General features: G+C 38.5%; 1 protein-coding gene and 1 long non-coding RNA gene across 2 annotated transcripts in view; both read left to right on the plus strand.

Annotated features, from left to right (window-relative positions):
• Window positions 1-146: 146 nt before the first annotated feature.
• The window catches only part of LOC132123494 (uncharacterized), a 31,092-nt gene continuing 3,289 nt past the window's right edge, over window positions 147-27,949 (plus strand). Inside the window, exon 1 of the long non-coding RNA XR_009426522.1 lies at window positions 147-742. This is a non-coding gene — a long non-coding RNA (uncharacterized LOC132123494). The remainder of the gene's footprint in view (window positions 743-27,949) is intronic.
• On the plus strand, window positions 639-27,944 carry LOC132123493 (insulin receptor substrate 1-B-like). Its single transcript, XM_059534125.1, has 2 exons — window positions 639-4,570; window positions 26,918-27,944. The coding sequence occupies exons 1-2, from the start codon at window positions 1,282-1,284 to the stop codon at window positions 26,929-26,931; spliced, it is 3,303 nt and encodes a 1,100-aa protein (XP_059390108.1). The 5' UTR covers window positions 639-1,281; the 3' UTR covers window positions 26,932-27,944.

A 27,949-nucleotide genomic window follows, 5' to 3' on the forward strand; every position in this document is an offset into this window, starting at 1 on the left:
CAGTATCCGATTCTCCGCCAGCTGTAAAGAAAGAATTCCACTTTTCATTACATTGCATGTTACACACATTATGTAACGTTAACTATAATTAATCCCCATAGTAATCATAACAATAACATTGTGTAGCCTACTTCAAAGCACCTCCGCAATGCAATTACACCTGAAGTACATATTGTTCTTTCGCTATATTTATCTTTGTAAATAGACAGTAACTTCAACACTGTAAAGTATGAACTACTTTCTATTTGACAATTTTGTGTTTTATAAATTACTCTCACATAGCGTCTTTTCATCACCGCTTCTAACTAAAACCTTATAGTGGATTATTCATTTGAATGAATCTTTTAATTAAACGAATCGTTCTCTTACTGACTTCACGACGCACCCTGCAGATAAGTTCGCTGAAACAATCAGCGAAAATGAATATTTTTAGTGAACTAATTCGAAAGATTCGAGTCACTGTGAAGAATCCAAAACCCCACCAGTACGTTTGAATCACATGTCTCTCACAGCCCCTATGATGATTGACAGTAGATCTCTTCCAATCAAACGAGGTCAGTTCCAAAAGGGGCGGGATTCTTAGTTGTATCGTAACAAGCTAGGCTGCAACACCACCCCCCAGTCTGGACTCCTACATACAAACATACACGAGTGGTGCCTTGTTTTGGTCTGTTACGGCTTCGCAAAAAAAGAAAACTCAACGACTTTAGGAGAAACTTATGCAGCGGTTCAAATGGATTTGGTACGTTTCCGTTGTAAATAACGGTCAGATGCATACGTTGCGCTCGTGCTTTGTTTAATTGCACTTTTGGGATTTTTGCAGACAGCGCTTTGATCTCCGGGGTAAACGGGGTCGTGTGCTGCTGACTGCGCTTGTTTTGATTATGCATTCGGATCTCCGGACTGAAAATGACACTGTTTTGTCATTTTCACACTTTTGTATTTTTTTTACATCATAAACCTGGTGCTTTCCGGTACTTGCAATATTTTTGAGGATGTCCGATAGATTATTTAAACTTAGTTGTAACAATGTAACGTTAATGCTGCTGAAAAAAAAACCAAAACAAACAAATCTAAGTGTACTACGGTGTCGATGAACTTTTATAATTGAAGCGCTTAACGGAGCGCATAAAAGTGACTTGTTTAAGTGCTATTTTTCAATTTTCACTCAATGGAACCCTTTTTATCTCAGTGCTCACATTTGATGAAGAGTATCGTTAAATGCATAACGCTTTGACTTCCAATCCTGCAATTTTTCTATAGTTTATTTTTTTGTATACCATGGCAAGCCCGACCACGGAGCAAGGATGTTTTTCGGACGTGAAAAAGGTGGGTTATTTAAGGAAACCCAAAAGCATGCACAAAAGGTTTTTTGTACTGAGGGTGGCGAGCGCCTCCGGACCATCCCGATTGGAGTACTACGAAAACGAGAAGAAGTGGAGACACAAGTCTGGAGCACCGAAAAAGTCTATTCCGCTGGAGAGCTGTTTTAACATAAACAAAAGAGCGGATTCTAAAAACAAACATCTCGTCGCTCTTTACACCAAGGATGAATATTTTGCCATCGCTGCTGAAACCGAGGTAGAGCAGGAGTCATGGTATCAAGCCCTGGTTGATCTTCATAACAGAGTTAAGGTCCACGAAACTGCCGCGAGCCGTGGAGATGGCGAGGATAATTACAGCGAAGCCACGCTGGGACCTGCCTTCAAAGAGGTCTGGCAGGTTATTTTGAAACCAAAGGGTCTAGGTCACACAAAGAACTTGATAGGTGTTTACAGATTATGCCTCACCAATAAGACTATCAGTTTTGTGAAACTCAATTCTGATGCAGCCGCTGTCGTCCTGCAGTTAATGAACATTAGGAGATGTGGTCACTCTGAAAATTTCTTTTTCATTGAAGTTGGGAGATCTGCTGTTACCGGGCCTGGGGAGTTTTGGATGCAAGTGGATGACTCGGTTGTAGCTCAGAACATGCATGAAACTATATTAGAAGCCATGAAAGCCATGAGTGAGGAGTTCAGGCCACGCAGCAAAAGTCAATCATCTTCCAACTGCTCAAACCCTATCTCAGTGCCTGTCAGGAGGCATCATAACAACAATCCTCCCCCCAGTCAAGTTGGCTTAGGCAGACGCTCTCGGGCAGAGAGTGTGACGACCACTTCTCCTGTTAGACCTGGCAAACACAGCCATTCATTCAGAGTGAGAGCGTCCAGTGATGGGGAGGGCACCATGTCCAGACCGGCGTCTGTTGATGGCAGTCCGAGCACAGCCCGACCTCAGTCGCAGCAACACAGGGGTGGATCCAGACTTCACCCGCCACTCAATCACAGCAGATCAATCCCTACACCCACTTCACGGTGCTCCCCCTCAGCCATCAGCCCCATCAGCTTGTCATCCAGCAGCACCAGCGGCCACGGATCCACATCTGACTGCCTCTTTCCACGCCGCTCTAGTGCCTCCGTATCTGGATCACCAAGTGATGGCGGTTTCATCTCCTCAGATGAATATGGATCTAGCCCCTGCGACTTTCGGAGCTCCTTCCGTAGCATGACTCCAGACTCACTTGGCCACACGCCACCTGCCAGGGAGGAGGAGATAAACAACTACATCTGCATGGCCAAGCCTGGTTCTCTTCCTGGCACTGGGAGCCAATTGCAAAGTCAATCCAGGGGAACGGCATCAAGACTGGAGGAGCCCGAGCTTGAGAAATGTTTCCGGAAGCGAACGCATTCTTCTGGTGCATCACCGCCGACGCCATGCCATCAAAAGACTCCCTCACAATCATCTGCTACATCACTAGAGGAATATACTGTAATGATGCCCACATACCCAAGAAGCCACTCTGGATCATCATCATCGTCAACTTACAGGCACTCCTTCATGCCTACACATTCATACCCAGAGGAAGGTATAGACACTTCACAAGCTAAAGACCACAGTAGACCAGATCACAAAGATGACGGATACATGCCCATGCTGCCAGGCATTGTGCCTGCGACCCCAACAGTGAAAAGCAGTGACTACATGCCCATGGGTCCAAAAAGTGTGTCTGCACCACAACAAATTATCAACCCCCGCCAAAACTCACATGTTGACTCCAATGGTTACATGATGATGTCACCAAGTGGCAGCTGCTCTCCAGATGGCACAACAAACTATGGCAAGATCTGGACTAATGGCATCAACCCTAAGCTCTCCATAGAGAATATGGAAGGTAAAGAGTCATCTTGTGGAGACTACATAAACATGTCCTCAGCTAGTTGTTCAACGACCAGTACACCTCCAGACTGCTTTTTCAACCCTGTAGAAGATCCTCCCAGGCCAATGTATGCTTACTTCTCTCTGCCCCGTTCCTTCAAACATGCCAACAGAAAGCAGGACCAGAGCTCTCTTCGGATATCATTAGGCTCGAGTCGATTGGCATATGCAGACTCTTCCTCGTCTTCAGCAAGCAGCGACAGCTTGGGTGGTCAAGGCAACTCGCAGCAGTCTGCTGTCAAACCCAAAAGGTTAGAGGGCAACGGGAGGCTGACACGTCCAACACGATTGTCACTGGACACCAGCAAAGCAAGTACTCTTCCACGAACACGTGAGAGTCCCTTCCCCGCTGAGCCCAAAAGTCCTGACGAGTATGTCAACATTGAATTCAATGACAAGGTGTTTTCGGTGAGCTTAGCGTCGCTGTTCCCACCTGTGTTTTCTGGAAGTGATGCTGAGGCCTCATCAGACCTTTCATCATCCGAGTACATGAACATGCAGCTGGGGTCGCAGACAGGGCGTTTGTGCCCAGAAATGCAGATTTCCACTTCCTGTTCAGACTATGCCATAATCACTCCATCAAACTCTGTATCCTCCCCTCCACTGCCCTGTGAGAGTATATGTGACCGTGACTACATCAGCATGCAGTTAGCATCCTGCACTAGCTTTCCTGATACTCAAATGATGCTGATGACCAAGGACTTGCCAGATGGAGATGATGCCCCTCCTTGTTCTGTATCACCCAATCATGATGTGACTGCGTTAAGTGGTGCCCCAGGGAGATCGTCTCTGATCGGCCCTTTGTCAGGGCTTAGTGCATTCACACGTGTAAACTCCAATTCTGGGCAAAACCAAGGGGCTAAAGTAATCCGGGCTGACCCACAGGGTCGACGGCGACACAGTTCAGAAACATTTGCTTCCACAACAACCAGAGGGTCAGCTGACACATCGGCCACCTGTCAGTCAGGTGAAGTAAAGCGCCACAGCTCAGCCACTTTCGAGAATGTGTGGTTAAGACCTGGTGAGGCCTCTGCTACTTCTATCACTCCTCCTGCATCTACAGTAACCAACGGACGAAGGGAAACCTCTTCAGGCACAATTCCCACATTAACAAACCATGACCAGAACGGCCTGAACTACATTGATCTGGACCTAGTGCAGAATGGAGAGCAGCATGTTCCAGACTGGAATGCGTTCCAATCTCGGCCAGTGGAGCTGGGAGCTGTCGAAGGTATAGAAGAGCTCAGTGCCTACACCAGTATAAACTTCCGGAAATCGGGTGAGAACAGAGGGAATCTCACAAGTAGAGAAGGTAAGACCAAGTGTTTGTTTAAGAATGGTTGAGTATTGCCATGTGTGAGCTATACATTTCTTAGTGTCTTTGTGTTATCAAGCCAACTGATAACATGCATATCATGTTATTAATGATAAAAAAAACTGCCCCCATTTGTTTGTGTAGCTTGAGTCTTTGGTGGAAAATCCCTTTCTGAAATCTTAGAAGACAGGTGAGGGGGTTTAGATTTCCCCCCACTGATAATTGGACCCTCTTTAGGCTGATAAATGGACATATTTGTGAATGGAGGCAGAAAGGGTAAGCATGTCTACACTTGTTCTCAATGCGAAAAAAGGAAAAACAGCACATATATGTATTTGTGAGTCACTAAGCAGCTTATAGGATGTCTTTTTCCTGAATGGAAGTTTACTTAGTATGTGAGTCAACTCTTCAGAGATGTCTTTGATTTTAAGCAAACGCTGTGAGAAGTCTACAGAGCTGCCACTACTGTGCATTCTCCACTTTGCCCAAGGGTTTGTGTGTCATGCCTGGTTGACTGTGTATTACCGTTGTTTTAGTTTATTTACTTGCCTTTCAGCAAGTGTGGGGTTTCCACCCTTTCTTTTTTTCCGAAATGTGAATTTATTTGTATTTTTTTTTTGTATCCCAATGATTGCATATCAGGTTTTAGAAGAGCAGTGTGGGTTTCCCATGATGCATTTATACTTCTTGCCCGAGTGATGACAATGCTACTACTAATGATAGTATTTTCTATTACCAGTTTCATTTAAGGGAACAAAAAATTAATGTAATCAATTTCAGAAAAAAATGTGTGCAAAGTGACAAACCTAGGTGGATACTAAAGCGCACATTTATTTATAGACAACAATCCCATTTTTTCATATTTATTAAGAATTTATAGCATTAGATAGATTTATAGACATTGTTCCTGTTATGTGTGAACAGAAATGAAATAATTGCTAATAGCTTTTCTTTTTTGCATCCACTGTCTTTGTTGTTTTAGCTCTTAAAGATGTTGTTTTCGCTAAAATGAATGAGTATATGGGTATGGATGGTTCATCCAAAAAGAAAATTGTCTAATTTGCTTACACACTTGTAGTTCCAAACCTGCATGATTTATGTTGTTATTCTGTTAGAATACAGTTTTTGTTCGTACAGTGTCAGTGGGGTCTAAAAACACAGAGACATTTTCAGAGATGTTTTCTTTGTGTTGCACTGAAGACAGAAAGTCATACAGGTTTGGAACAACATGAAGATAAGTAAGTGATGAAAGAATTACCATTTCAGTCAGACTGTTTCTGCGCAACTGTTTAGTAAATTTGCCCTAGTGTGGTCTAAGGAGGCGTCTGTTTTGATGGGGTGAGAACCTGTACCTATATGCTTTCTTGGCTTGGATTGGTCGCTTTGAGTGAGGGTGTTTTGAGCTTGGCTTGAGATATTTAGGGGGGTGAGAGAGAGCACAAGGGCTTCAGTGTTGTGTAACAAATGTTTTTTTTTTTACTCTGGGAAGCATTGTGTGTCTGTGTGTGTGTGTGTGTGTGTGTGTGTGTGTGTGTGTGTGTGTGTGTGTGTGTGCGCGCGCCCCTTAGTAAAGCCCCCTGTCTTCCTCTGGAGACGAGCTTTGATGTCGACATCTGCAAAAACGGAAACACTTCCTCTTACTATCTATGCTTATTTTCACCTGTACTTTTGGATTTAGTGATGTAGTTCTTGGTGCAGGGGTTATTTTTTTTGTTCATTTATTGCATGTGCTGTTGTCAGTTTTGGCAGGATGTCTATCTAAAGCTCCAGTTCCTAATTTCATCTGTCTCCTCTGACACATGTTCTGCTCATGGCATGCTTCTGTGTGGCTCCGTGCCAGTGCCACCCATCTCTATGGTAATGCTATTGCTGCAGTGCTTTTCCCCCATGTCACAGTGAATTAAGGGGCCACAGACTGAGATGCTGGGGGCTTCAGAAAGCCACATTATGATTGGGCAGTGGTGGGGTGGGGCGGGGTGACAGAGTTCTTTGGTGGGTTTGGTCAGAGTGAGACGATTAGAAGCCCAGCCCACCTCAGGCCACCGTGATGGGGTCTCCCTTCAGAGTGGCTTCTTGTCCCCTTCTCCCTCTCACTCCCTCCTTCACCAATTCAACCACGTTTTCCTCTTTGTTGTCTTTCCCTCCCTTTCTTGCATCCTTTAGGAGATTTGCCAAGAAGTGCCAAGAATTGTGCAGCGGCATGATCGGTTGGGGCAGAGCTTTGGGATCAGATAAGAGAGAAATCCTGGGTATTCGGGGTAGTACGAAAGCATCAGTTCAGGATATGTTTTGAGTTGAATTTAGGCTATTGTTCAATTGACATTGATTAATTTGAAGCCTATGAATGGCTGATTTATTCACTTGTACCCCAAATTCTGTAATCTATATTAATGATCATTTTATGTTAACGTTTTTAAATAAATGCAAATTATTCATTAACATTCAAAAGTTTAGGGCCTGTAAGATTTGTTTCATGTTTCCTATGCTCACCAAGGCTGCATTTACTTGATAAATAGAAAAATACAGTAAAACAAGTAATGTTTTAAATTGCAATAACATTTCACAATAAGTTTTCTATTTTAATATATTTCACCAATGTTAATGTCTTTAAGTGTCATTTTACTGTCAAAAATTGTATGCTTTCTTGCTGAATAAACATAATAATTTCTTTCAAAACAAAATCTTACTGATCCCAAACTTTTGAATGGTAGTGTAAATGCATGTCTGAATATTTATTGACAGAGAAAATGCCAATATCTATTTCTGAACCTTTTTTGTTAAATTTTGTAACGCATATAGGCTACATTTATAAAAAATATAATTAGCAATCTTCAGAAAATTTGTTTGAAAAATAGTTTGAAATATTCTGAAAATCATCCCAAGGAATGTAAATCTTTATATATATATATATTTCTGTTTTAAAATAATCACCATGTATTTTATCCTTGACCAGGCGAACATATTAATTCTTAATGTATTAAAAGTAAAGTAAAAGCACACCTTTCCTCAATAAATGACACATTTTGAGCTGCTGTTCTTCATGTTTATAGTACAAATGATGCAGTTATGCATCTTTTTAAAAAAAATTTTTTTTATTTTTTTAAAATCTTTTTTTTCTAATGCCTCAAAATGATCAGTATTAATAGTGCATTTTCTGTATTTATGCTAAATTAATTGATCATGAACTTATATTACAGCTGAATATGGAAATTCAGGAAAATCTCTAGTTGATACATGAGCAAAGAGAGATCAGGCAGGATGCATGTTCATAAAAATGACTAAATTAGAGATCACTGTCAAGGTCATCAGTAGTGGGATGAGGTTGGCAGGTCTGGTGCTCTGTTCTTTGATGAGATCCTTGGAATGCGTGTGAACGGGGAAATGAGAGGTGTGTGTGTCTGTGTGTGTGTGTGTGTGTGAGAGAGCGAGAGAGAGAAGCTCCACGGTTGGAATGTAACCGCAGCTTTTGGACCTGTTTTACAGAGCCGCTTGTTAAAGTAGACACAGGCAGAGATATGGAGGGATGGAGAGGAAGTAAAGCGAGAGGTAGAAAGGGGCACACAGCAGGAGAAGGAGAGAGAAATAAGGAGGGTTTAAGAGATTAACTGATCAAGGCTGTGTATAAGAGGAACCAGAAATTGTCCAATCAGTGTTTCATGTAGAACAACCCTATCATCTATATCCATACAGCACAAAGAATTAGTTTTTGCTTTAAAGTGTTTTAAGACCGCAAGTAAAATGTTTGCTTAATAGGGTTAACCTACCCCTTTCAGCCATACAAATTGTTATCAGTACCCAAGGTCAAATATTGGCAGATGCTTAGCGCACAAATGCCAACGAAATGACAAATATTTAAGTAATGTGAAATGCATGGATTCATCTGTTTTCTATCTGTAATATTTGAAGTATTCTATTCTAATTCTGTCTACTTCTGTCTAGTTTCATACTGTTTTTAGACTTAATAGTTCTGTATTTGATATCGCGTGTAACTATAATTAAGAATTTGTATTGAATAATGTCTTTAAATGAAAAAGTTAGTTCAAAATTCAAACATATATGATTTTGTTCCATGAAAGAAAGACAAAAGTAGAAATTAAGATGTACAAAGTACATACAGTTACAAAAATCAGATTGTAGTGGCCACCTTGAAGTGTGAGTGTGTGCAGTTTATGTTGTACAACAAAATGTCCAAATATGATTATGTTTACCACAGACCTTATTTCATTCATGAATTGAAAAACACATAGGAAAATCTCAAGGGAACTTGAGAATTAGACTTCACACAAAGATATCATTAGGCTTCATTCAGTTTGATATGCACCGCACGTTTTATTTAAAATAGTTTTTATAGGATTTGTATTGTGGATTTTTGTCCTATTTGGAGCTTGACAGCATCTTTTCTCAAACTCACATTTACTTTCACTGTAAAAGAGCTTAGCAGAGATTCTTCAGAATGTTTTTTCCCTTCTTTTTTTTCTGTATTCATCTGAAGAACGTTGTACAAGTTTTGGGTGAGAAAGTAATGACAGGATTTTAATTTGGAGTGAATTATTCATTTGAATTTAAATAAATGGAGAACAAAATGTTTTTGCCTTCTTAGAAATGTTGACAAAAGTAACAATATATCTCAGTTTCTGTCTAGTGTTGTGAAGTCCAATATCCTTGTGATTACTCTTCTTGCTTATATCATTAATGTTGAATATTATGTGGTTATTGTATAATTTCCACATCAGAGCTTTGCGTTTAGCTTTATCCGCCAGAGATAGAACCACATAAACTCCCACATCCCGTTTTGCTCTTCAAAGTCATTCTAAGTGTGTCAGTAATTTCACACAGAGTACTCACACTGCTAATGGGCTGCTGACTATTTAGGGTGAGGGTCAGAATGGAAGGATGTGGTGAGCTTGGCCAAGTATCAGAGTGTTCAAGCCCCCACCAACGAGACTTGGCATCAAACAGGTGGACGTAAGCCATGGGTCTGTAAGGGAATGATCTGTGCCGCTATTCCACCAATGCTTGACAGGCATTTGATTTGACTGAATGAAAGTGGAGGGTTTTGCATTGTCATGCACTGATAGGTGCCAGCAGTCTGTTTATAGGAGATCTGATCACAATGTCTGGACTGATGAGGTAAAAGTGGAACCTGTTCTATCTGTAGCTTTAATAAAACTTTGTTCTTTGACAATGCTAGATGTGCTCGCTCCTCAGATGCCGTCAAGACATGTTAGGATGTCAAATGTTTCAATCCTTTAAAACCCTATCAAGTCGATTAACGCGGATACGCGTTTTGAGTCATTTTCTCCTGATAACCCCGAAAATAACTTAAATTACACTTTCAGTTTTAATCGTACAGATAAGAGCAATACATCAATCGAATCTGTAAAGGGTCTACTTTTTTTGGATACAGACATAATAACAACAAAACTTTGTGCACTTATAAAATAAAGATAACAAACAAGGTTCGCTGTCTGCAGCCTTTGTCTGCGCTGATCTTCTTTTACAAACACGTCATTTAAATGAACTGTAACTCCGTGAATACTCAACGAAAATACATGAGAGAGATATCTATAGAAAGCTTGACATGTCTATTTTATACTAAACTAAACTAAACTAAACTAAACTAAACTAAACTAAACTAACTAACTAACTAACTAACTAAACTAAACTAAACAAGTGCCGCCGAAAACAGATATTCTGTGATAAAGTAATCCATATGAAAACAACGCGATGTCTGTTTTTCATGTCTCCCTTCATTATATCTAATGTGACCACGCCCCCGCGCCGAACGCGCTATTCAGATTCAAACTGAAGCGCGCGGCTTGAATACGCCCATAACAGAAGAAAAAGCAGTGAGACTGTTCAAGTTTTTTTTATTTTACTGTTTGCTTCGCGATGAGAGGAATAACACATAATTCACCCCAAAATGATGTGATGTGGTTGAGGATTTGAGAAATGGATTTCCTCAGAAAAAAAGAATGAAGCACTTTATTCAGCAGAGATCATAAACATGAGTAAGTCTCTTTTTATTTATTTATATACTTGTACTAGTTTTCACATAACGTGTAAACGTTTTACTAGTTAGACTTTTTCCAAACTATAATTCCTGACTAAATGTATAATCAAGTGAAACATTATGAAGTTTCAATAACAATATACAACACTATACCCTTCGAAAGCTTGATGTAAATAATATAAATGTAACAAATAGATAACTGTAACAAATGTAAAAACAATGCTTTTCTTTCCATTTATTCCCCCTAAAAACCCAGAAAAATATTCTCAGCTCTTTTCAACATTAATAATAATGATGATAATAACAACAAACGTTTTTGTTTTTTTTTTGTAGAAAATAAGATTGTTAAAAGGATTTCTGAAGGATTGTGTGACTGGAGTAAGCATGCCAAACAATTTGTTTGAAAGTCAGCTTTGATTGTTTCTAATAAACTGTTTAACTGCTCCCCCAAGTGGATATTAAATTATGTTGTGGGATAATTAAATATATTCTTAATAAACTACAAACATAAAATTATATAGATTTATTTTGTTCTCACATTCTCTCTTGTAACTCCTCACTCACAGTGGCACAGATGACTGAATGGCTCATTATGCAGCTCATTATGCGGCCCTTTGTCTTCTAAGGTGTAAATCACAATGATATTCATGGTAGTTGACGCCTACTCGCATATGACTTTTACCAACAAAAAGTGTCTTAGAAAATTTAAATCAATATATTGTTTTCTGTGAGTGAGTAAACAAGATGATTTTCACATCATTTAGAAAGAAAAATTCTAGGCTACAAGCTCCAGTTCTCAAAAATCCCGGGAACCATTGTTCTTTATGTGTTTTTTTGCCTTATTCAAGCGTTTTAACATTTTTAGTTTTTCACTAACCACGCATAATATTTTTTTTCTCAAAAACACAATCATGTACATACATGCATTTCACATATTATTACAGCCCAGTTTGTGCTGATTACAGTGAGATTAGTCTTTACCCATTTAGATATTTATAAGAAACTGAAAAAAGCACAAATGTCAAGGCATGACAAAACTTCTCCAGGCCCCAAAAATACCCTTAGACTCCAGAGGGTTAAAGAAATACTCCACCCCAAAATGAAAATTTTGTCATTAATCACCTATCCCAATGTCATTCCTAACCTGTAAATATTTAGTTCAGCTTCGGAACACAATTTAAAACCGGGAGGCTTGTGACCGTCCCATTAACTGCCAAGTAAATTACACTGTCAAGGTACAGAAAAATATGAAACCTGTATGATTTATTGATTGCTTTAATGGTTGTTTATAGGTGTGGTTGCATTGACTACTGACATTTTAGTATATTGACATCCCTAGTACGTGTTTCCATGTCTTTCATATTTCTGTTTAGTTCTGTTGAGCAAAAGTGCTGAGTCTTTGTTTGTAAGTTCGATCTGTCTTTTAGCTCGTGTGTGTGTGTGTTTGAGAGAGAAGCAGTACTGTTCTTCCACTCTGCCCAGCTCCGTTGGTCTGGACGAGTTCCTCATGGCCCAGTTGGATCCTTCAGCTTCATGTCCTCACTTAACCCCAGCCACACACACTCGTTCTCTCCCTCATTTTTATTTCTTTCTCTCTCTCTCTGGTCAGGGTTGGGGCAAGGCCAATGCAAGAACAGAGAGTTCATAAAGATATGACAGGAGAAGTCGTCAGTGTGAGTGAGAGTGCTTGTTTTAGGTGATGTGCGATATTTACGACTCTGAATTCTTCTTTACAGTGGTATATTTGCTTTTAGAAGGTGGCAGTAAATCATTTCTCCTCTCAGTTCTCCCCAGAACAACATAGTAGACGCCATCCAAATGAAGCTGTGGCAAACTCACAAACTGAAATTTGTTTTTGCTTGTGTTGCATTTCTGGCGGTAAATATGACCTTGGCATGAAGCCGAAAGACGTTCTGGGATGTTTCACAGAGAGGCTTACGTACTGCATGAGTGCTTATAGGTTGTCTCTGTCAGTTTGAAATTTGTTGTGAAGTCTTTCTCTCTCTCTCTGTGTGTGTGTGTGAGGTCAGAGGTCTGACCTTGTCGCTGAGGTCAGAGCGTCAGTGGAAAGTTTATCAAGTGAGTCCACTAAGGCATGCCTGCGTCTCAAGCAGGCCACCTTTTATTTTCAGCTTTCTCTTTTATTCACCCCCTTTTTCTGTGTAACATGGTTTTAGAGTCACGTGTTCCATCTCTTTGTTATCCGTTGCCTTTTGTTTAAGGGCACATCATGTGTAAGTTAGTCATCCTGCTCTTGCTTATCAGGGACATCATTAGAGTTTTCTAATGAAAGGTCATGGATTTAGAGTTAACTCTTGCCAGGTAAAGTTCTTGCCTCTTGTCCATTTCGATTCTATTCCCCTCTCTCTCACCATATCGGTCTTCACCAAAAATTATTTTTTCATTTAAGTCCATTATCCATTCCATAATCAATTCTTTACACTGTAGTTCTAAGATATTGTTTGTTTACTTTAACATGCTCTGTCCATAAAACATAGTAGTCCGCATTGAGGTATTACCATTTTTTTATTTATTTTTTTTATAACTACTGTTATAATATTACTAGTGGTTGATCGATATAGTTTTTTGACAGCCGATGCCGATATCTTGTAAAGCAGGGGGGGCCGAAAGCCGAAATAAAACCGATTATAATTTTTTTACAAATTTTTATTCATATTTTAGATCATTTGACAGTGGATTAAAAATAAATTTGTAAAATAAACATTCTTCTACTTTAGATGACAAAGTATTTTTACACAAATTAATAAATATTGAATAAAAATATAATTTAAAAGGAAGTAAACACCGTAACCAACAGGGCGCTCAGTATTCTGGGAAGTTTGTGTGCATTGGAAATCATATTTTTCAAATAAACTCAGGGTAACTCTCATTTTACTTACAGCACACAGTGATGACATGAATATGACAGTGGGTGAATGCATAAAGCGCAGCGTAATTTGAAATCATGAGTTTAACATTTAAAGCATTCAATTAACATGGACCGACCATCATACAGAGAACACACGATCATGCTGGATAAAAATGCACACTACACAAGATTTCACAGCTGGAGGCAAGGTTTGTGATATTAAATGTTCATTAGTCATCCAAAGAGTGAGCGAACGAGGGAGAATGTAAGCATTGTGTGTTCAGCCGCTGCTGTTCTCAGCGCAGTCAAAATAAAAGTCAGGCACGGCGTCAAATAAAAGTCAGGCCTCGAACACATTGTCCAAGCAGAACAACGTATCGGCTGATGCTGATATTTGCAAAATGCCAAATATATGCCGATATATCGGCCGACCACTAAATATTACAGTCAAGATGCCTAAAAGAATGTCGCTAAATAACAAATATTCTGTGGTAATCCATATGAAAACAACGCAATGTCTGTTTTTCATGTCTCCCTTCATTATCTTCTGATGCGACTACGCCGCCACAATGAACACGCTATTCAGATTATAATGTTTCACTGAAGCGCGCGGCTTGAATACGCCCACACAACTGAAGACAACGCAGCGAGACTGTTCAAGTTTTTTTTATTTTACTGTTTGCTTCGCGATGAGAGGAATAAGACATAATTCACCCCAAAAAGATGTGATGTGGATTACCGCTGGATTTGAGATTTGGATATCCTCAGAAAAAAAGAATGAAGCGCTTTATTCAGCAGTGATCATAAACATGAGTAAGTCTCTTTTTATTTATTTATATACTTGTATTAGATTTCACATAACGTGTATACATTTTACTAGTTAGACTTTTTCCAAACTATAATTCCTGACTAAATGTATAATCAAGTGAAACATTATGAAGTTTCAATAACAACATACACTACTATACCATTCAAAAGCTTGATGTAAATAATATAGATGTAACAAATAAATGAAAATGTAACAAATGTAACAAACAATGCTGTTCTTTCAATTTATCCCCAGAAAAACCTGAAAAAATATTTTCAGCTCTTTTCAAAATTAATAATAATAATGATAATAACAATAAATGTTTTTTTTTTTTTTTTTGTAGACAATCAGATTGTTAAAAGGATTTCTGAAGGATTGTGTGACTGGAGTAATGATGCAAAAAATTCAGTTTCAAAGTTGTAACTCTTATAACTCTTGTAACTCTTCCCTCTCAGTCACACACCTGACAGAAAGGCTCATTATGCGGGCCTTTGTCTTCTCAGATGTAAATCACAATGATATTCATGATAGTTGACGCCTACTCGCATATGAATTTTACAAACAAAAAGTGTCTTTGAAAATTTAAATCAATATATTGTTTTCTGTGAGTGAGTAAACAAGATGATTTTCACATAATTTAGAAAAAAAAAATTCTAGGCTTCAAGCTCCAGTTCTCAAAAGTCCCGGGAACCAATGTTCTGTATGTGTTTTATGGCCTTATTCAACTGATTTAACATTTTTAGTTTTTCATTAACCACAAATAACATTTTTTTTCTCAAAAACACTCAATATGTGTTTTTCTTAATATGTGCTGCACACATATTATTATAGCCCAGTTTGTGCTAACTACAGTGAGATTTGACTTTTTAGCCATTTAGATGTTTATAAGCAACTGAAAAAAGCACAAATGTCAGGGCATGACAAAACTTCTCCAGGCCCCAAAAATACCCTTAGACCTCAGAGGGTTAATGAATAGAAAGTTCAAAAGAGCAGCATATATATATATATAAAATAAAAATCTTCTCTTGTCTCTGCCGTCACTATTGATCAGTTTCATGCATCTTTAAAAAGTAACAGTATTAATTTAATGTAAGGTAGTGTCATAACCATATTAATATACTCATTCACATGGTATTTTAAGATATTTGTAATTCCATGTATGCCAAACTTCGCAACGAATCCTGTATATATTTACTGTTATGGTATTAAGCATAATATGGTATTTACATGGCACTTTTTGTATCAGTCTCAAGACTTTATTTCTTTAGAACATCAGCTACCACTTTCAAAGTCTTTTCTCACAAAAACATTCTGTGGCATTGAATGATAATATCATGTTAATATATTCCTTAGTATTTCATCATGGTAATGCCTTAAAAACATTGTATGCCGTGTCCAAAAACATGAACATGTATAAAATATTACTTTGATATATAACTTAACTTACTACTTTAACTATATATATATTTGCTGGATTCAAATATAATGGTATTCATGTGATAATTAAATGTGCAAGTACTATAATATTTCAATGTTTCTTGGACACAGTATCATGGTAATACAGTGGTATTCTTTAAAGTAGCTTGGATACCATATCCAAAAGACCTTTGTTTTACCATGTTTTTTTTTTTTGAAGGTCATAAGTCATATCTTTTCTCCCCCTCAAAAATTCTTCTATCAAAACATGTAACCATGTTCAAAGTGTCACTGAACACAAGAGAGCCTTTGTGAGCTGTGTGAAGTGGGTCTCCATAAGCCTCCTCTGATAAGTTCTTTGAAGATCCGCCATTTCTCACGTCCAGGAAAATGCATGGAGTCCGAGACAACGAACAGCAACAGCCACTTTCACCTCACATCCATATCGAAAGAGGCCAGCGGTTGATGGCCATTTTGGGCAGAGGGAAAATCTGCTTTGAGTCTTGTAGTTTACAGCTTCTAGGATGAGTGTGGCGGTGAGGGGAGGAGAAACCCAATGTGTGTGTGTGTGTCTGTGTATGTGTGTGTGTGTCTCAACTTGCTGAAGTAGGCAAAACATCTGGTGTGTGTGTGTGGGAGATGGAAGTTTTTCCTTTGCTAAAGGGAATGGTATTTGGCACACACTGTCTCTTCCACATCACACACACAGAGCTGATACAGCCGCTTTGTTTTTCTCTGGCCCCTAAATGGGCTGCACCATTGTGTTTGCTTGTCACAAACACCAACATTTTAATCCCCATTTTGTTTCGGAATGTTTTCAACCTTTGTTTTTTTTTTCTTCCATTTTATCAGTCATTTCCTCTGATAATCAAACTGCATCTGAATTCTGCATTGGTGTGTTACTTCAGGGTGTGTTGTGGAAACCTCTGATGTGGTTTTGTGTGTGGTGTCTCCCCCAGTGCTGTGGGAACGTGAAGTTCCCCAATCGTGAGGTAGTCGGGAAGTTCCTAGTCATCATTTTGTTACTGTATGAGTGGGGGGTTGTCAGTGTGTTTTGGTTTTTAAAGAGTTTACCCAAAAATGAATATTCTGTCATTTACTTACCCTCGTGTTGATCCAAACCCATAAGGTTAATCTTCAAAACACAAATTAAGATATTTTTTATGAAACCTGAGAGGTTTTTGTTCCTCCAATGAAAGTCCAGGTAACCAAAACTTAGAAGCTCCAAAAAGGTTATAAACACGTCGTAAAATCAATCCATATGTTTCGAGCGATTTAATCCAAGTATTGTAAAGAGATATGATTTCATTATATGATTCAATATTACATTAGGTTTTTATTTACATCTGCACAGTGATTGACACATACATACTTACACATATGGGCTGCATTCAAAATCACATACTCTTTGAGTTGGTAAAGGCTGGTTCACACGGCAGGATAATTAGGCCGATTTTAGCCCCGATTGACACCTTCCGACAATCTTAAGGATGCTCCGATTATCGTAAAATAATCTGATCAGATATTCCTGCCGTGTGTGGTGTGTTACGACTGCTCTCCTCTGCTCGGAAGGACGTTGGGACCGCTCCGATCTCAAATCGGGGATATCCAACAAGTTGGATTTATTTGGCCCGATTTCTTCTCGTGTGTGGTGTCCCCCGAGGACAAACGATCACGCAGCCTGTGGACTGTGGCGTGTAGCCAATCAGAAAGCGAGGTGACGAGGCGGCGAGAAAGTACCGGGAAACAAAATCAAAACAGCCGGCGGCATGGCGCACCAGAAAGTCCGGTGGACGTCGGAGATGGAGGACTTTGTCTCCACTTCTTTGACAATCGCCTTTTTTTTTTCTTATGTTTTTTTTCGGTTACAAACAAAGGACAAACTATGGCCACCATAGACATCATATAGGTAGATGCCCCATCGAACGCTTCTGCCTATTGGCACGAACGAGCCGTGGAGCCGCCATCTTGGACTGGTCGCCAGCTCCACTCAGTGTAACTTGTTTGCCAGGTGCAATAAGCTGTCAGCGCATTAAATTAATCATATCTCACTGAATACCTAACTGATTTTGATGCGGGTTTTTTTGCTGCAAAGGTCATTCATGCAGCTATGTTACAGGACACATGGTTCAGCGTATTTTAATATTCATAATAGGCTTTACAGTTACATATTATATTCTGATATAAGATAGAAGTGACCAGATGCCCAAAATCTAAATATGTGAGGTAGAATATTTATAAATCACACACTATAAATATGACAAAGAAGCAGAAACAGATAGTTGCAGTAAAATAAGATATTTTAATAAGTTGAAGAAACAATTAATTATAATTTGTGACATATACACTCTCTCTCTGGTTCTCTCTCCATCTCACACACACACACACACACACACACACACACACACACACACACACACACACACACACACACTCTCTCTCTCTCTTCTGTGACTGTTGACACCTTAGGAGCTTGTATTGCTGAAGCTTGGCGGGTCATCCTCTCTGCAGCTCTCAGCACCTTATAATAAGAATACAAATAATACATATTTATATAGCGCTTTACACAGTACTCAAATACACTTTACAGAACAGAGAAAATATGAACAAAGCAACCTTAATATACATTACTTCCTGATATCACGTGCGCAAACACAAATAACAGTTATTATGTTCTGTCGAACAATGTATGTATTAACTTCAGATTGGATTGTGTTGGTAATAGGCACTTAACGTTACCTAACGCTAAAACTGAGTTTCGTGCATCTAAAAAGGGCTGTTTCGAACTTCTTTCTGATCTGAATAGTAATAGTAAGTTATGTGAGAAACACTTGAGTTGAGGGAGGGAGATACATAGTCTAACTAACGTTAGCTAGCTACGATTTCAGTACAGTACTATCAAAGATCCTTGCTCCTTCTCAATTATCTGGATTTAAGGACAAACTACAACCAATACTACAATAGTAATGTTAAATCTTACTTGTGAAAAGTAATCCCGAGCCGTAATTGCGATGGTCCGCCGATTAGAACAGGAAAATGCTGCACAGTGCTCTGGTATCTTAACTGCTGCTACGCAACGAAACTAGGAGTACGACCGGTTCAAGATGGCGGCCGCAAATCTCATCACCCAGCGGCCAATAGGGCGTCTACTTATATGATGTCTATGATGGCCACTGCATCCTCTTCGTCCGCCATGATTGTTTACTCTGAAGTCACGTTAGATCTCGAGGGATTTTGTGAGATTTCCCGTCTGACCTGGGAATGCTCGGGAGTCAAATCGGTTCGTGTGTGATGTGTTGATTTTGCCGTGTGGCTGCACACCACACACTGTATGACCAACACTGTTAGACCCGTGATTTTTTATCGCCGTGTGTGGGGTCTCTCAGGTTTGGCAAATCGGCCGACCATTTTAAAATCGTCCCGTGTGAACCAGGCATAAGGGTACTACTTTTGAATGAGTAATTACTAAAAATATATGTTCTATATAGCATGACTTTAATCAAGATTCAATTCAATTCAAGTTTATTTGTATAGCGCTTTTTACAATACAAATCATTACAAAGCAACTTTACAGAAAATTCAGTTTCTACAATAATTAGTAGTAGCTTATAAGTGGTGACTGTCAGTTTGTGCACGTATGACTGGATTTTTTCAGAAAAAAGAATACAAGACGTAGTCAGCCAGACGATGAACATTATTAACAGCAATTATTATATGATTCAGTCACACTTGTAGCAATATTTGTTAGTTCTGTTTGTTGATTCAGGGTTAGCATCATCTGAGGTCCTCTGAGGGTCAGCATCATCTCTTCTCAGGTGTTCTGGATCCAGACTGGAGCTTGTGTAAATCCTAGTTACGTGGCTAAACATAAGTAAGTGACGAAAGTGATGTGACATTCAGCCAAGTATGGTGACCCATTCGTGCTCTGCATTTAACCCATCCGAAGTGCACACACACAGAGCAGTGAACACACACACACACACACACTGTGAACACACACCCGGAGCAGTGGGCAGCCATTTATGCTGCGGCACCCGGGGAGCAGTTGGGGGTTCAGTGCCTTGCTCAAGGGCACCTAAGTCGTGGTATTGAAGGTGGAGAGAGAACTGTACATGCAGTCACCCCACCTACAAATCCTGCCGGCCCGAGATTAGAACTCACAACCCTTCGATTGCGAGTCCGACTCTCTAACCATTAGGCCACGACTTCCCCATAGAAACAAACATCATTAGCATAGCTGCTGTTCCAACAAAGTAAAATTAATTAGTTTAACCCAAGCTAAAGAATAAGAATGCGCATTTAATTAGATGCAACTGCAGTCACAATTTAAGAGATACATTATTTGAGTGCTTGGCGAAAGAGATGTGTTTTCAATCTAGATTTAAACCGAGAGAGTGTGTCTGAATCCCGAACATTATCGTGTACTGTATTCGCCATGTTTTCATTGTCATTTACCTACCAGGCCTCTTCCTTGGTCTCATGGGATAGTAAAGTGTCCATTGGATGTGCATTTTAGTAAAAAAAAAAATTATGTCTTGAATGGGTTCAGCGATCTGTCATGCCACATTTAAGAGCATCAAAATGGCATTTTTAGTTTGAATTTGTGATAAAGATTAACATAATTTTAGAGCTGAGATTTTGTTTCTTATCAGTATAACAAAGCACAAAGCTTTTTATGATTATTGGATGGGAGTTGTGCTGTAAATTATGTTCGGTGAAGAGAAAAACCACTGACCTGGCAGCCTTGGCTTGAATTATGGGTGATTCATAGGGTCAAATTAAACCTGCATTAACTTAGCTATTTTTTAAAGTGAGATTGTGTAATCATTGTATTAACTTTGACAGCCCTAAATTCTACACAAGGTCTTCTTCACACAAAAGTTGCATTCAGACTCATTTCTCTGCCCCTTTAGATTTACAGGATATAATCGTCCCTGATCTAAGGCTGTGCAAAAAATTAATTATACTCTACCCTGATCCTCAGCTTTTTTAAACAATTAGCCAATTGCAATAGTTTGGTTAATTGCTTTTATCGACCGATATCGTTTGTGGGCCTATATATTGGTGAATCCATATTTATAACCTTTTTGAATCTTTTACATTTTGGTTACCTGGACTTTCTCAGGTTTCACTAAAAACTGCTTTAGTTTAAAGATTAACTAAAGTTTTATGAGTTTGGAAGGGTGAGTAAATGACAATTAGTATTTTAATATAGTTTATTTTAATGGGAACTATCTCTTTAAGTAAGCACTTCTCACTTCAGAAGTCTGGGATTCAACAAGAGCCTGTGTTGTGTTTGTGTGTGTGCGTGTGTGTGTGTGTGTGTGTTGGCGTCAGCGTTGAATGTTCTCGCTCAGCGAATATGACCTGTGTACTGACGTCAACTGAGTCGAATCACCGCACACACTGCGGCACACATCTGTAACAGTATCCCTCGCAGCGCGTGGGGATGGATGTGTGTGGAAGTTTCAGCGGGCTAAAAATGTCTCCACTCTCCCAGGTCCTGGCACAACGTGCCTGTGTGTGTGTGTGTTACACGGCTGAATGACGTTAGTTCATTGAGCTCATGGTGGATGAGCACCACCCCTCACTCGCGGCCTTATAAGGTTCTCTGCAGAGTAAAGCTCCAAATCCCACCTCTTCAGACGCTGTATGAGTGTGCAGATAACTGACTGTAGTGTGGGGTGTGTGTGATGTTACAGTAAGCTGTAATGCTGACTTCTATTACATGTGCTTATTTTAACACATGCATGTGATGCATGTAATATGTTAGTGGCATGGAAAAAGGCACACGTCCCAGCTTTGGGAAAGTCAAGTTGTTGATATTTTCATCAGTGCTGTAAAGAGACCTGAATATTCCCACAGTACCACAGGCTTCCCAACGTCCCGATCATGGAAAACCTTGAAATGTAAGAGGGGATGTAGAAGGTGAAGTATGAGATATCATGAGATATCAGTTATGATTAGCAGCACCAAATGGAGTTGCAGTCTGTTTAAGTACCCAAGTTGGGCCGGATATAACATGAGCTTAGACAATGGTGTGAGATTTGGTTTGGGATAACCTGTTTGGAAACAGTCATCATTTTTTGTAATTCAGTTTTGTGACACTTGTGGTAGAGAAATTACACACTTTACCTTTTTTAAAAGGTGTTTTCCAGGTACTTTATTAATAGATATTTTTATTTAGTATAAATACACTCAAAAGTTTGGGGTCAGGAAGTTTTTAATGTTTTGAAAGAAGCAAAAACAGTAATATTTGTGAAATACTATTACAATTTAAGATAACTTTTTTTCTGTTGAAATATATTTTAAAATGTAATTTATTCTGGTAAACAGCATTTATTGGACAAAGACATCTTTTGTAACATTAAACATGTCATTATAGTCACTTTTGGTCAAGTTAATGTATCCTTGTTGAATTTATATATATATATATATATATATATTTATATATATATATATATATATATATATTTATATATATATATATATATATATATATATATATATATGTATATATATATATATATATATATATATATATGTATATATATGTATATGTATATATATATATATATATATATATATGTATATATATGTATATATATATATATATATATATATATATATATATATATATATATATATATGTGTGTGTGTGTGTATATATATATATATATATATATGTGTGTGTATATATATATGTGTGTATATATATATATGTGTGTATATGTGTATATATATATGTATATATATATATATATATATATATGTGTATACAACCCGAATTCCGGAAAAGTTGGGACGTTTTTAAAATTTTAATAAAATGAAAACTAAAGGAATTTCAAATCACATGAGCCAATATTTTATTCACAATAGAACATAGATAACGTAGCAGATGTTTAAACTGAGAAATTTTACACTTTTATCCACTTAATTAGCTCATTTAAAATGTAATGCCTGCTACAGGTCTCAAAAAAGTTGGCACGGGGGCAACAAATGGCTAAAAAAGCAAGCAGTTTTGAAAAGATTCAGCTGGGAGAACATCTAGTGATTAATTAAGTTAATTGATATCAGGTCTGTAACATGATTAGCTATAAAAGCTTTGTCTTAGAGAAGCAGAGTCTCTCAGAAGTAAAGATCTTGCCTCCAATCTGTGAAAGACTGCGTAAAAAAATTGTGGAAAACTTTAAAAACAATGTTCCTCAACGTCAAATTGCAAAGGCTTTGCAAATTTCATCATCTACAGTGCATAACATCATCAAAAGATTCAGAGAAACTGGAGAAATCTCTGTGCATAAGGGACAAGGCCGGAGACTTTTATTGGATGCCCGTGGTCTTCGGGCTCTCAGACGACACTGCATCACTCATCGGCATGATTGTGTCAATGACATTACTAAATGGGCCCAGGAATACTTTCAGAAACCACTGTCGGTAAACACAATCTGCCGTGCCATCAGCAGATGCCAACTAAAGCTCTATCATGCAAAAAGGAAGCCATATGTGAACATGGTCCAGAAGCGCCGTCGTGTCCTGTGGGCCAAGGCTCATTTAAAATTGACTATTTCAAAGTGGAATAGTGTTTTATGGTCAGACGAGTCCAAATTTGACATTCTTGTTGGAAATCACGGACGCCGTGTCCTCCGGGCTAAAGAGGAGGGGGACCTTCCAGCATGTTATCAGCGTTCAGTTCAAAAGCCAGCATCTCTGATGGTATGGGGGTGCATAAGTGCATACGGTATGGGCAACTTGCATGTTTTGGAAGGCTCTGTGAATGCTGAAAGGTATATAAAGGTTTTAGAGCAACATATGCTTCCCTCCAAACAACGTCTATTTCAGGGAAGGCCTTGTTTATTTCAGCAGGACAATGCAAAACCACATACTGCAGCTATAACAACAGCATGGCTTCGTCGTAGAAGAGTCCGGGTGCTAACCTGGCCTGCCTGCAGTCCAGATCTTTCACCTATAGAGAACATTTGGCGCATCATTAAACGAAAAATACGTCAAAGATGACCACGAACTCTTCAGCAGCTGGAAATCTATATAAGGCAAGAATGGGACCAAATTCCAACAGCAAAACTCCAGCAACTCATAGCCTCAATGCCCAGACGTCTTCAAACTGTTTTGAAAAGAAAAGGAGATGCTACACCATGGTAAACATGCCCCGTCCCAACTATTTTGAGACCTGTAGCAGAAATCAAAATTGAAATGAGCTCATTTTGTGCATAAAATTGTAAACTTTCTCAGTTTAAACATTTGCTATGTTATCTATGTTCTATTGTGAATAAAATATTGGCTCATGTGATTTGAAAGTCTTTTAGTTTTCATTTTATTAAAATTTAAAAAACGTCCCAACTTTTCCGGAATTCGGGTTGTATGTGTGTATATATATATATATATATATGTGTGTGTATATATATATATATGTGTGTGTGTGTGTGTGTGTGTGTGTGTGTGTGTATATATATATATATGCATTTATTGGACAAAGACATCTTTTTGTAACATTAAACATGTCATTATAGTCACTTTTGGTCAAGTTAATGTATCCTTGTTGAATTTATATATATATATATATATGTGTGTGTGTGTGTGTGTGTATATATATATATGTGTGTATATATATATATATGTGTATATATGTGTGTGTGTATATATATATATATATATATATATATATATATGTGTATATGTGTATATATGTATATATATGTGTATATGTGTATATATATATATATATATATATATATATATATATATATATATATATATATATATATATATATATATATGTGTGTGTGTGTATATATATATATGTGTGTGTGTATATATATATATGTGTATGTATGTTAAGTACATTATTCATTAAGTATGTTTTAAATTATGTGGAAATGCTATTTATTATAAATTTTTTTAGGGCTCAGTATTGAGTAGAGTAAATTAGTAATTTAGTCCACCATCTTGGACAAAACATATTTGTAGTCATGGTATTACTTTTGTATTTCAGTGGATTCTTTGATTTCCATTTGTGTAAAATGTCTGACAGATATTTGTCTGTTAAAAGGTATATAATCGGACAACCTGGTCAAGTCATGGAACATAGAACATGTTCTTTATCTGCAGTTTTGTCCATTTTGTTCATATGTGCTGCAACACAATAATGAAGTTCATACACGAATGGCTATATAGTTCTGTAGTCTTGCCTTTTTTGACATCATAAAGATGATTTTGTGATTGACACATCATGCATGCTGTGGTGCACTAATTCCTGGTACAGAATTTTAGAATATGAATTCTGGAAATGCAGAATACTACCAGTAGTTCCTGCCCCTCATTCCGGGATGCTGGGACTTCCAGTAGCGGCATTTTTGAGTGGTGCTCCCTCTCTTCTTTTTTTTCCCTTTTTTTCCCACGCTACGTGTTTGCACAGTCCGGCAGCTTATAATTTCACCCTCTGCAATTTTCTCCATCTCTCTGGTTTTCTAAGTAAAGAGAAAGGAGGCCCTAAAAATGTCTGCACTATAAAAACGCTTGACGTCGGGTTTGCTGCAGAGATGTAAGGGGGCTTTCATGTTCTCAGCGCTGCACTATTAGACCTGCGTCTCTCTGCTCTGCTGCTGCACAGTGCTGTATTTATAGCTGAGGTTTGTCTCAAGCCACTGCCTCTTCAGCTCTGAGCTCAGCCCTGGTCCTTCCCGTAGATTTAAACTGGGGCCTAATCATGACCATGAACTCCGTGCTGGGGCCTACTTCTCCTCAGCTCCATCACAGGGCCTACTGTCATGCTTTCTGTGTGCAATTAAAGTAAGTAATGGAAAAGTACCCCAGAACTGGTTTCAGAGGTTAAGTGAGGAATTAAATCTGTATTTGTTTTGAATGTAAATAACAAATCAGGTCAGTCGTTCCGTGTTGTAATGGCTAGTTCTCTTTCATGTATGACATCATGACGGCTGTGTCCAAAGCAATGACAGCTTCAGGTAAAAGTTTTTTTGAACATAATCAGACCAGTCTAAACAAATAAGCTCACTCCGATACAGGCAAGGTTGTGTATTCCAGGGTCCAGCTGGTGTCAGAATAATGTCGGCTGGATGGAAAGAGGGCAGCGGTTTGTACAGGAACACGTGTACACAGATATAAACACTTGTAAACTTAGTAAAAGTGAACGTCAAAGTTGACCTCATTTACTTTCTGTACTTTTCTTTCTGCAGTGATGCATAAATAAAAAGATGAGGGAGGAGAGCATACAAGATGCAAATGTACTATCAAAGTAGGCTTTACAGCATGTGCGGCTCACTGTTTTCAGTTGGATCTTTTTAATGAATCTTTTGATTCACTTCACAAAAACTGAATGATTCAGTTAACAAATTAAACTGAGTCTGGTCTTGAATTCCACTCACTGGGTCCATGATCTGGTACGGCTGCAAAATATCACAGAGCAACAGTTTGAAGTGACCGCACAATTTTGGTTATCAAATATCCAGTTTCACATCACATTAGAAATGCGCATGTCTTTTCATGTTGACTTTAAACCCGTGTCTGAAGTCACGACCAATCATAACCCCAGAATTACAGCACATATGAGTGACGTCTTAAATGCCGTAACTTTGTTTTCAGAATTGATGGTGAACAGGTGTGTGTGCACTAATGCTGACTGTCTACATTCTGATCTTTTAATCACAGTCAGTGAGAGTGTTATATAATGAAAACAGCTCGTAGTTGTTTGTGTGCGTCTGAGTGGATTAGACATGCTATTGAACAGGGCAGGAGTCAGGAGCGCCACTTTCGGATGAGGCTCACATACACTTGTGAATGGATAAAGAGAGGCAAACAGAAAGAGAGCAGATTGTCTGCATCAGGTCTTGTGCTCTCTCTCTCTTTCTTTCTCTCTCTGTGTTTGTGCCAAGCAATGATGTCATAAACTTTTGGCTCCTCTCAAGCTGTTCAAATTTGTGTTGAGTGTTTCCAGGGAAACAATGATGCTTGTTTATCAACCGTTGTCAAGGTCAGTTACTCCTCAGGCCGAAAGAAGGATCCAAGAAAGAGAGGTGTTTTCAAGTAAACGAAGAAAGAGAGGATTTCTTAGTTTTTGTGTGTGAGAGGACGCTATAGACGAGCGTGTTCCTAAAAAAGCAGATTAACCGTGTGTTTCTACTCTAAATAGTGCTTTTAGGGTTTATTTTGTGTTGTCTGTAGCTTTTGATCATCTGACTAACGTTTGTTTCTCCTTTTTTCCACCAGAATGGAGAGTATAAAGCCGCCGCATCTTCAAGCGTCAAGACTCAACATCCTTCCCTGTTCACCAAAAGCCGGACCTATGATCTCGATAAACCCACTAACCTTCCAGAACCACATTATCACCCAGACGCTACCAAAACCATATGGACAATCAGACCTCATAGCATCATGTATCCGGATCCCACAAATGCTGGATTCCACTAACCATAAATCTCTCACAAGCGGACTTTCACTGTGCTCCCCTCTTCAGACATTACCATACGTTACTGTCCAACTGTTACAGACTCGGTAAAAATCAATTTCTACCATCAAACATGGTAAAACAGCACCTTTTGAGATAAAGGCCAATGGTACTGCAGTAGTAGTTGTAGTCTCTCAAGCAATGTTCCATTAATAATATTTATGTAAATGATGTTACTTCACTAGTAGCCAATGTATGACATTTTTTTTTTTTGGTACGGGAATGCTTTACGAAGCAGCCATATTGTGTTGGGTTTGTACGACAGTCCCCAACAGTGTTGATTGTACCTGTTTCTGTCAGTACTGCCAGATATTTCCATTCCATCTGGAATTACATGTTGTGATACAGCTCTCAATTAGACACTTTCATACACCCAGTACGGAGAACCTCAAACACCCCGACTTCACCTCATGATTTTACAAAAGAGTTTACACACACACACACACTGTGTTTCAGCACTGTGAGCCATGACTGACCCTCATGCTGCCAAACACACACTGTGATGTCTGTCAAACGCATGTTTCATTTCATACTTAGTCATATTATATCCCGTGGTGTTTATATTGGCCTCCAACCAGAACTTCACCCCATTTTATTTTATTATTATTTTAAATCATTTTCTTTCTATTTTTATTTTATTATTAAAAACTTTTTTTTTTTAGCATAAAAATCAATAAACGATTTTTAATAATGAATGTATATCTCATAAAGAGTATATATGGCTTCCAAAAAGAACTATGAATCACCTTGGTACTATTCATTTTTTTTAATTATTTCATTTCTTTTTAATTTTT

This window comes from Carassius carassius, chromosome 41 (genome assembly GCF_963082965.1).
Source record: "Carassius carassius chromosome 41, fCarCar2.1, whole genome shotgun sequence".
In the NCBI taxonomy this organism is placed as follows: Eukaryota; Metazoa; Chordata; class Actinopteri; order Cypriniformes; family Cyprinidae; genus Carassius; species Carassius carassius.

Excerpts from the sequence above, each read along its gene's own strand:
- LOC132123493 (XM_059534125.1), top strand. The coding sequence starts at position 1,282 with ATGGCAAGCCCGACCACGGAGCAAGGATGTTTTTCGGACGTGAAAAAG.